Raw genomic sequence first — 10,210 nt, 5'->3', positions numbered from 1 at the left:
CTTCCAGCACCACTAATCCACGAATTTCCAGGGTCTTGATCAAGCAACAGTAAATGAAAGGGGATATATTTCCAAGTGATTATGGTGTGTGGCTTAGAGAGAAACTTGCCCTCTATCAAGTTGATGCCTCCCTACATCAACTGCATTTAACTTTTCTGATGGAGGTTGCCCCAAGTTTGGAAAGTTTTACAATTTACAAAGCTTTAGTATTACTTTTGTAAACTTAACAAAACTTTAGAGCTCTGTGAGATAATATTTGATCCCAAGATTAGGCATACAGATTGGGAAGAAAATAAACAAACAAATATAAAGCCTGGGAACAATTTCGAATTCAGGGCAGAGAAGATGACCTGAGGGTTGCAGTGAGAGAGAAACTCACTGAGATACTTGTTGAAAGAGAAGGAGAACTTCTTCAACATAGAATCCTTACAAGAGGATTCGCAGTAAGTTGAGAATCAACTTCATGGACTTCACCAGTTTCCTCATTTCCCCTCCCCCAACCTTACATCAGTTCAAACCTGCCAGCTCAGCAGCATCGTCATGACCTGTCCTACCTGCCAATCTTCCTTCACATCTATCTGCTCCACCCTCCTCTCTGACTTATCACCTTCATCTCCACCTCCATCCACCTATAACACTCTTAGCTACCTTCTCCACAGCCCCACCCCACTCTCATTTATCTCTCCACCCTGGAGGCTCCCAGCCTTATTCCTGATGAAAGGCTTTTGCCCAAAACATCAATTTTCCTGCTCCACGGATGCTGCCTGACCTGCTGTGCTTTTCCAACACTACACCAATCTTGACTCTGATCTCCACCATCTGCATTCCTCACTTTCACCATAATTTAGAATTCAGCAAGCGATGAGACAAAGGGCATTGATCAAGAAAGAGAGAATGAGGACTGGAGTAAGCTTGCAGATCGTTTGAAAAAGAAACTAACTGTTAAAGTATTGATAAATGTGTAAAGGAGAAATGGAAGAAAACATGGGTTGGTGAACACAAAGATAGGTCTCTTACGATCAAAAGAAGGAAGTCTATATTAGGGAGCAAAAATGGCTATCCATCCAAATATGTAACTGTTGTTCTCTGATCACAAAGGACGACACCAATGATGCACCAGGAAATTTGGGGGACACAGAGTTCAGTGAGAGGGAAAAATTGAAACTAATCAATATTGTTTGGAAAATTGTGTTGGGACAATGGATAGGATTAAAGCTGGGAAATAGTAGGGCCTGATCATCCACATCCCAGAGTACTTAACATAGTGGTCACAGAAATAGTGAATGGTCATGTTCCAAGATTCCATAGACATTGCAATATTTTCCACAGATTGTGAATTAGCTAATGTAACCAATCTATTTGAAAAGCAAGTTAGAGATAATCTGGGAATTATAGGCCACTCAGCCTGCAGGGAAAAAAAACTTGCTGAAAATGTGTTGCTGGAAAAGTGCAGCAGGTCAGGCAGCATCCAAGGAACAGGAGAATCGACGTTTCGGGCACCAGCCCTTCTTCAGGAAATACTTGCAGAGTATCTGCAGAAAAAAAAGTTTGGGACCAAACAAAGTCAGCATGGCTTCGAAGGGCCTGTTCCTGTATCATAATGTTCTATGTTCTCAACTTAGCAAATCTGCTGGGATAGAGGTGATAAGCAGATGGCGTCATTTGGATGTTTCTTTTGACAAAATCCCACATAAAACAAAATAAAGAACATGGTGCTGAGATGGATTTTAAAAAACTTGTTGGCTGAAAGAGGTAATAAATGAATCATTTTTTTCGATGGCAAGCAGTGACTAGGAGTCATGGCAAAAATCATTATTAGAATTCTACTCTTCACAATATAGTCACAGTGATTTAGAAGAGGAAACTAAATATAATATCCCCAGATTGACAGATGACATGAAACAGTTTTTTTTAGATTAGATTCCCTACAGTGTGGAAACAGGCCCTTCAGCCCAACTAATCCACACTGACCCTCTGAAGAGTAACCCACCTAGACCCGTTTCCCTCTGGTTAATGCATCTAACACTATGGGCAATTCACCATGGCCAACTCACCTGACCTGCACATCTTTGGAAGGTAGGAGCAAACCAGAGCACAGATAGTTGCCCAAAGCTGGTATTGAACCTGGGACCCGAGTGCTGTGAGGGACCAGTGCTAACCACTGAGTCACCGTGCCGCCCTATGGTGAGCTGTGAAAGAAGATGCCTTGTGATTATGTTGAAAAGAAGTCAATGGGCAAAAGCAATATATTGTGGATAAATGTAAGGTTTTTAGTAAGGACAGTCAGAGTTGATAAAAATGAAACTGGAAGAGCACAGCATCAGAGGACCAGCAAAGTCAATGTTTCATTTGCAAATACAAATAAATCATATATTAGACATCGACAACTGAGGTGAAAGCATCTCTTGAACACTATGCAAATAGTAAGGGCATTCTTGAGAGGGAGATTAGGAAATTAAAGAGGGGGATACCAGATAGTCTTGACAGATAAGGTTAAGCATAATTCAATGAGATTCTACAAGATCTTTCAAAGCAAGGTAACAATGAGGGAGAGAAAGAGAGTAGGGCATCTTAAAGATCAAAAAGGTAGTTGTTGTTGTTATCGGAGCCTTTTCACTCGAAAGGGAATGCAAACTCAGCAGACAGGCAGAACTCAGGCAAGTGGAGGTTTATTCATGTAAAACTTAGCTAAAACAGGGGCAAAGGATTCTCTCCAGAGGCCAGCCCTGAAAGGGAGATTATGACATACTCTGAATTTATAACACAAAGCAGTATTTTTATAAATTTGCTGACAGCAATTGCATACAACTTGATCACTTTGATCCTCCCTCATACTTCGTAAACCCAATCCTATAAGACACCAAATCAATGACAGGCATTCCTTTAACAGGCCTCAACTTCCCATGACCACATGACATTGAACAGACACTATTATCACTCATCCTTGCCATCTTTCTATGCATCCTCTTCATTCACATTCCAAAGTTTATTGCTGGACTCCTTCAGGCCTCTCAGACTGGCTTTATCTGTGAGTCAGTTTGAATTCTGTTATTTGTTGTATCTCAAGTGCTTTCTTTACGGAATTCTGTTTTTCCTCTTATATTTCCTGTTGTCCTAATTATGTGTGTTAAAAATACGAAGGACATTTAGTTTTAACTAGTTGCTATAAGATTTGTAAGAATGCTTTCTGTTCTGGTTAGTTAAGCTTAGGTCTGTTTTTTAAAGACTTCCAGCATAGATACATGGAACCAAAACATTTATGCCTATGTGTGAAAGTTAGTAAGTTTTCAGAAGTACCCTCATTTGCCCTGGACAAAATAGATTACTCAGAGCCATTAATGACAATGTACTTATGGTAGACATTTGTCAGCCATTTTGTGGGAGCAGACATGGGCCATTTTGTTACCAGCAGATCCAGTTCACCTCTACAGTTCTGGTTGAATTTCAGAAGATGTGAGAGGCAGAAAATGCATTTTCACATCAGTTTTTACTGGGAAGCAGGCAAACTCAGGAAAATGAATATTGATGCTTTGAAAAGTGTTCGCATTACAGAAGAGGAAATGCTGGAGGTCTTTGAAAACAAAGTTGGATAATCTCAGAGACCTGATCAAGTATATCCCAGGACATTATGGAAAGTTAAGAAGGATATTGTGGTGCCCCTTGCAGAAATATTTGTATCATCTGTAACTATGGTGAGGTGCTGGATGATCAGATATTGGGTAATATTTTGCCATTATTTTAAGAAGGGATGTAGGGAGAAGCCTGGGATGTATAGACCTGTGAGTCTGACCTGTGTGATGGGTACATTGTTGGAGGGGATTCTGAATGATAGGATTCAAATGTATGGTTTGGGAAGGAGTGGTAGGAGAGGGCAAGGAATAATTAGGATTTGTCAGGATTGTTTTGTAGAAGGAAATTATATTTCCCAAAGTTGATTGAGATTGTTGAGGGAGTATCCAAGAAGGTTGAGGGCACTATGGTAAACATTATCGACTTGAAGTTTGGTAAAGGCTTTTACAAGATTCTGCGTGGTAGACTAAATAGCAAGGTTAGATTACATGGGATTCAGGCTGAGTGTGCCAACTGAATATAAAATTGGCATAACAGCAGGAGATCGAGAGGAGGTGGACAGTTGCTAATTAGACTGGATGCAAGTTACCAATGATGTTCCACCCCAATCGGTGCTGGGTCCACTTTTTTTTATGTAAATGATTTAGATGAGATTACAGAAGGCATGGTTAGTAATTTTGCAGATGTCATCAAAATTGGTGGGATAGTGGACAGTGAAGGATCTCTCAGATGAGAAACAAATCTTGATTAACTCGGTCATTGGCATGAGGAATGGCAGATGGAGTTATTGAGGCATTGCATCTTTACAAAACAAACAAGAGTAGGACTTATACAAGTAGGGCCTTGGGTAGTGCTGTTGAACAGAGAGACCTAGTTGGCCAGCTGCATATTTTTGAAGTTTGCTTTACATGTAGACAATGTGTTGAAGAAATCATCTAGCGTGCTTGCCTTCATTGCTCAGACCTTTGAGGACAGGAGTTGGAGGGTTGTATTGAGGTTGCATAGGGTGTTGATGAGTCCCCTTCTGGATTACTGTATCAAATTTTGGTCACCCTGTTATCAAAAGTATGCTATTGAGCTGGAAAGGGTTCAGAAAAGATTTACTAGGATGCTGATGGGAATGGAAGATTCCATTGCAAGAATAGGCTGGGACATCTGTCCTCTGGAGCCTAAGATCTTGATGGGTGATAGAGTTTTGACAATTATGAGGGCTAAAGGTAAGGGGAATGGTAGGTATCTTTTTCTGTGGTAAGAGACTGCAAGACTATGAGACACATTTTTAAGGTTTAAAAGGAAAAAGATTTTAAAAGTAAGTTTTTTTTAAAAATAGTATAGATTGTGTGGAATTAACTTCGAAAGGGGGTGATGAATATGGACACAGTCACAATGTTGAAAAGACATTTGGATAAGTATATCATTGTTAAGATTTTGGAGGGTTATGGGCCAAGAACAGACAGGTGGGACTTATCTAGTTTGAGATTCTATTGGGTATGGACTGGTTGAACAGTAGGATCTGTTTCTGTGCTATTTGACTGACCCTTGCAGTGAGGAAACTGTTCTGGTTTGATCAGTTCATTTTGAAAGCTTCTAAACGACAGCAGAAAGTCTCATTCAGAGCACTGTGCAATCAAGCAACAGCTTCGGTGTATGGAAATTTAACTGTAAAATGAATCGGTGGAATTCAAAGGTAGGGCACTTCTGTTTGGCAGAGGTGGGTATTGCAGATGCTGGAGATTAGAGGGGTGCTTGAAAAGTACAGCAGTTCAGGCAGCATCCGAGAAGCAGGAAAATCGATGTTTCAGGCAAAACCCTTTCCTGCTGCGCTTTTCCAGCACCACTCTAAAGTTGACTCACTTCTTCGTTTGCCAGAGATCAAAATCAGGGTCATACCCCACAGGGGCGGGAAACTCCCGAACTGGCCCAGTATTAAACAGCAACTTGACCAACTCGAAGCAGCTGAAAAATGACTGTTGCCTCCATTATGCTCCCTGTCCATGGCCAGGGAAAGGACCCTACACAGGAACTCATCCGAGAATAAAACACCGAGGGTCAGCGACCACTCATTATAAACTTACTCGCGGCACTGGAGCAATTCAGCTCTTTCTAAATGCAGTTCAAGATAACGTGAAACTGCCTGTGAGCGAGGAGTATAGGGACTGAGTGATTCATTGATAAGACAATAATTAAAGCGACGAAATTGCAGACATCTACAAGGAATAAAAATAATGTACTCCGAGCACTGTTAAGATTGCGTTGTATCAATATTCCATGAACTTTTCACGCTCCTTGTGCTACGGCTCAAACGGTGAACAGTCATTAGGAAAGGACAGTATCGAATAAGACAGGGACTGAAACCGATATCAGTTAAAGGAAGGTAATTCAATCAGACAGACAGGAGTGTTCAGCTCCTTTCACAGATGCTGTGGGTGGCTCTTAAAAGAGCCTTTGGGTTGTCAGATTCAAGAATAGTCTTCACTTTTTCGCAGATCCAGCAGCGGCGGTTTTCTTGGGCAGCAGCACGGCCTGGATATTAGGCAGCACCCCGCCCTGAGCGATGGTCACCCCTCCCAGCAGCTTGTTGAGCTCCTCGTCGTTGCGCACGGCCAGCTGCAGGTGCCTGGGGATGATGCGGGTCTTCTTGTTGTCCCGGGCCGCGTTACCGGCCAGCTCCAGGATTTCAGCCGTCAGATACTCCAGCACCGCAGCCAGATAGACCGGCGCTCCGGCACCCACACGCTCAGCATAGTTACCCTTTCTCAGGAGCCTGTGAACACGGCCCACCGGGAACTGCAGGCCAGCCCGGGACGACCGAGACTTCGCCTTGGCGCGACCTTTCCTCTTCTTACAGACATGGTCACATACTCGGTAAAAACAATGACTGCAGATGCTGGAAACCAGATTCTGGATTAGTGGTGCTGGAAGAGCACAGCAGTTCAGGCAGCATCCGGTGAGCAGTAAAATCGACATTTGGGGAATACAGGCAGAGAGCCTGAAGGGTGGAGAGATAAGCTAGAGCAGGGTCGGGGTGGGGAGAAAGTAGCATAAAGTACAATAGGAGAGTGGGGGAGCGGATAAAGGTGGTAGGTCGGGGCTGGGGGGAGGGTGAAGTGGATAGGTGAAAAAGAAGATAGGCAGGTAGGACAAGTCATGGGGTCAGTGCTGAGCTGGTGGTTTGGAGCAAGGGTGAGGTGGGTGAAGGGGAAATGAGGAAAGGGTTGAAGTCCACATTGATGCCCTGGGGTTGAAGTGTTCCGAGGCGGAAGATGAGGTGTTATTCCTCCAGGCCTCTGGTGGTGAGGGAGCAGCGGTGAAGGAGGCCCAGGAGATCCATGTCCTTGGCAGCGTGGGAGGGGGGGTTGAAATGTTAGGCCACGGGGTGGTGTGGTTGATTGGTGCGGGTGTCCTGGAAATGTTCCCTAAAGCGCTCTTGTAGGAGGCATCCAGTCTCCTGGAGACCACATTGGGAACAACGGATACAATAAATGATATTAGTGGATGTGCAGGTAAAACTTGGTAGGGTGGAAGGTGAGCACCAGGGCATTCTGTCCTTTGTACGGTTGGAGGGGTGGGGTCTGAGGGCAGAGGTGCAGGATGTGGATGAGATGCATTCGAGGTCATCTTTAACCACGTGGGAAGGGAAATTGCGGTCTCTAAAGAAGGAGGCCATCTGGTGTGTTCTGTGGTGGAACTGGTCCTCCTGGGAGCAGTTACAGCAGAGGCAGAGGAATTGGGAATACGGGATGGCATTTTTGCAAGAGGTAGTGTGGGAAGAGGTGTAATCCAGGTAGCTGTGGGAGTCAGTGGGTTTGTAAAAAACGTCAGTGTCAAGTTGGTCATCATTATTGGAGATGGAGAGGTCAAGGAAGGGGAGGGAGGTCTCAGAGATGGTTCAGGTAAATTTAAGGTCAGGGTGGAATGTGTTGGTGATGTAGAGGTCAGTGTGCCAGACTACCACTGCGCCCCCTTTATCTGCTGACTTGATGATGAGGTCAGGATTGGAGCAGAGGGTTTGGAGGGCTGCATGTTGTAAGGGTGAGAGGTTGGAGTGGGGGAAGTGGGTAGACAGGTTGAGGCGGTTAATGTCCCGGCGGCAGTTGGAAATGAAGAGGTCGAGGGCAGGTAATAGGCCAGCGCGGGGTGTCCATGTGGATGCAGTGTGTTGGAGGTGGGCGAAGGGGTTCTCAGAAGTGGGCGGGAATCCTGATTGTGAAAGTCCACTCGGAGATGGAGAAAGAAGTGTTCGACCTCACGGCGTTTATTAAATTCAGTGATGCGTGGATGGAAGGGGATAAAGGTGAGTCCTTTGCTGAGGACTGATCGTTCGTCCTCAGTGAGGGGAAGGTCTGGAGGGATGGTGAAAACTCGGCAGGGCTGGGAGCTGGGAGTAGGGGCAGAGCCAATAACTGGAGTGGGTGAGATGGTGGGGGGAATGGGGGTGGAGTCATGAGCTGGGGTGGTGTTCCCCTCAGGATTCTGGAAGGGGGGATACTTTCAAAGAGAATGCTGCACTCCGCCCACATTGCGGCCTCTTATCCCATCGGGAGGGATGGTGGGGCGGCCGTTTCTGATTGGTCCCATTGTTCAGCCCCTCCTAATGTTGTTTCAATTCCTAGTCAGATATCTGCCTCATTCCCCAATCCGGAGAGGGCACGGGGAGGAGGGCGGAAAGTACCGGCGCCAAATCATCAACCTCTCGTTTACAATTTGAAAAGCCCGCCAATATATACCGAAAAGTAGGCAGTTTAAACACAGAAGGATGCATGAATACTCGCGATCATTTACTTCTGCATGAAAAGTGGGCCCTTTACATTAAGTCTCTACCTCATTCCCTAGCCTACTGGAACCTGCCCATTTCTGAACTTGAATTGGGATTTTCCAAACGTTAAACATAAGCGGAACCAAAAAAAAAGGCGCCAAACCCTGCACTCTGCAACTAATCATTTACTTCACATTTCAACAGCACCCCGATGTACTGATACAACATGAGAATACGTTCTCCCGAGTCAGTGCATTAAGTGAACACGATCGAGATTATTTTAAAGTTACCCTCCCTATTGCACACGATCATAGATCGATACAAAATAAACCTCCACATTCCCTCTGCCATTTCTGCAGCTGTTCTACTTTTACTTCGGTGCATTTGGCAAGGCTCTGCATCCGAACAGTACCCCTGCGGAGATTTGGAAATTAAAAGTAAAGTAAAATCGGACTCAAAGGGAAACCTTTTTTTGTTTGCCGGTAGGTGCTGGGGGGCACTTGGTTTGATGGGGATGAAACTCCGGGTTCATGCTCCACCGGAGTGTGTAGCTCCAGAACTGATCGAATAACAAAGACACATGCAATCAGCTGAAAAATGACAGTAGCGTCTAACATGATCTCTCTGCCCAGGCAGGGACCTCAGGATACACATGAACGTATCCGAGAAAAAGGCGCGAACGGGGTCAGCGATCACTCAATACTGGACCGAACGTTTATCAAACACAAATCTAGTAGATATATGAATTGAAAAACACAAACAGAACGATTTAGCTGCTTCGCGGAAGTTGTGGGTGGCTCTTATAAGAGCCTTTGGGGGTGTGGATGTGTGTTTGTTTCAGTGCAGTACGGTCCTTCACTTGGAGCTGGTGTACTTGGTCACCGCCTTTGTACCCTCCGACACGGCGTGCTTGGCCAGCTCCCCGGGCAGCAGCAGCCGCACGGCGGTCTGGATCTCCCGGGAGCTGATGGTGCTGCGCTTGTTGTAATGGGCCAGGCGGGAAGCCTCCCCCGCGATACGCTCGAAAATATCGTTGACGAACGAGTTCATGATGCTCATGGCCTTGGAGGAGATGCCGGTGTCGGGGTGAACCTGCTTCATCACTTTGTAGATGTAGATGGAGTAACTTTCTTTCCTGGGCCGCTTCCTCCTCTTGCCGCCCTTCGCTGGCGCCCTCTTCACCGCTTTCTTCGCGCCCTTCTTGGCAACTTGACCCTTCTTTTCCTCAGCCATAGCGCCGCTCACTCTCAGATACAGAATAAGAGAAAGCGGGCTTGGAGCTCGCTCTTTATAGACTGACGGCGGCAGCAATGCTAATGAGGGATGGAGGAAATCCGGGTTTCTGATTGGCTACGTGGTAGGCATTGTAGCTTCTCTCTGATTGGCTAGTTTGGGACTCAATGTGGATCTGTGAAGATCTGCAATGTCATCGGAAACACAAAGCGAAATTTTCTGAAGGGTTCAAATGCCGAGCTCACTCTAAACTGTGAGATTCTAATTATAAGGTATTCTGCATCTTTTCTTTTCCATTTTAAAATAGCATCACATTTGTTGTCAAGTGAGAAAATGCACTGCAATCTGATAGGCAGTGTGTTTTACTCCTGGAAATGACGGAACTACTCGACAATTGCATTGTGTTGGAGGAAAATGGGAGTTAAGGAATGTTCTCTTTTGGTTTTGTTTCTTGCTCTACAGTCTCTGAAAATGAAGGACATCCTACCATCATCTACTCTGTAAACTCCCTTCAATTATCTATTCGCCGATTCTTATTCAAATCTCCAATGATTATTAGCCAAAATATTCTTACATTACTCAGAATATCTGACAGTGTGTGTATCATTGTCAATTCTAATCTGATTACCTCAACGACTAATGGAACGGACG

The 10,210-nt window shown here is 44.9% G+C and overlaps 2 protein-coding genes across 2 annotated transcripts; both read right to left on the bottom strand.

Annotated features, from left to right (window-relative positions):
• Positions 1–6,042: 6,042 nt before the first annotated feature.
• Positions 6,043–8,090, bottom strand: LOC140470601 (histone H2A-like). Its single transcript, XM_072566650.1, has 2 exons — positions 8,060–8,090; positions 6,043–6,431 (listed from the first exon to the last, which is right to left on the bottom strand). The coding sequence occupies exons 1-2, from the start codon at positions 8,088–8,090 to the stop codon at positions 6,043–6,045; spliced, it is 420 nt and encodes a 139-aa protein (XP_072422751.1).
• Positions 8,091–9,160: 1,070 nt separating this feature from the next.
• Positions 9,161–9,592, bottom strand: LOC140470956 (histone H2B type 1-M-like). Its single transcript, XM_072566880.1, has one exon. It carries the CDS (start codon positions 9,557–9,559, stop codon positions 9,182–9,184), a length of 378 nt encoding a protein of 125 aa, XP_072422981.1. The 5' UTR covers positions 9,560–9,592; the 3' UTR covers positions 9,161–9,181.
• Between the last annotated feature and the right edge of the window lie 618 nt (positions 9,593–10,210).

This window comes from Chiloscyllium punctatum, chromosome 52 (assembly GCF_047496795.1).
Source record: "Chiloscyllium punctatum isolate Juve2018m chromosome 52, sChiPun1.3, whole genome shotgun sequence".
NCBI lineage: Eukaryota > Metazoa > Chordata > Chondrichthyes > Orectolobiformes > Hemiscylliidae > Chiloscyllium > Chiloscyllium punctatum.
The sequence above is the reverse complement of the archived record's forward strand: the minus strand, read 5'-3'. Positions and strand labels throughout refer to the sequence as shown.

Excerpts from the sequence above, each read along its gene's own strand:
- LOC140470601 (XM_072566650.1), bottom strand. The coding sequence starts at position 8,090 with ATGTGGGCGGAGTGCAGCATTCTCTTTGAAA. Across the intron at positions 6,432-8,059 it reads GTGCAGCATTCTCTTTGAAA|TATGTGACCATGTCTGTAAG; the intron begins GTATCCCCCCTT and ends GTTTTTACCGAG.
- LOC140470956 (XM_072566880.1), bottom strand. The coding sequence starts at position 9,559 with ATGGCTGAGGAAAAGAAGGGTCAAGTTGCCAAGAAGGGCGCGAAGAAA.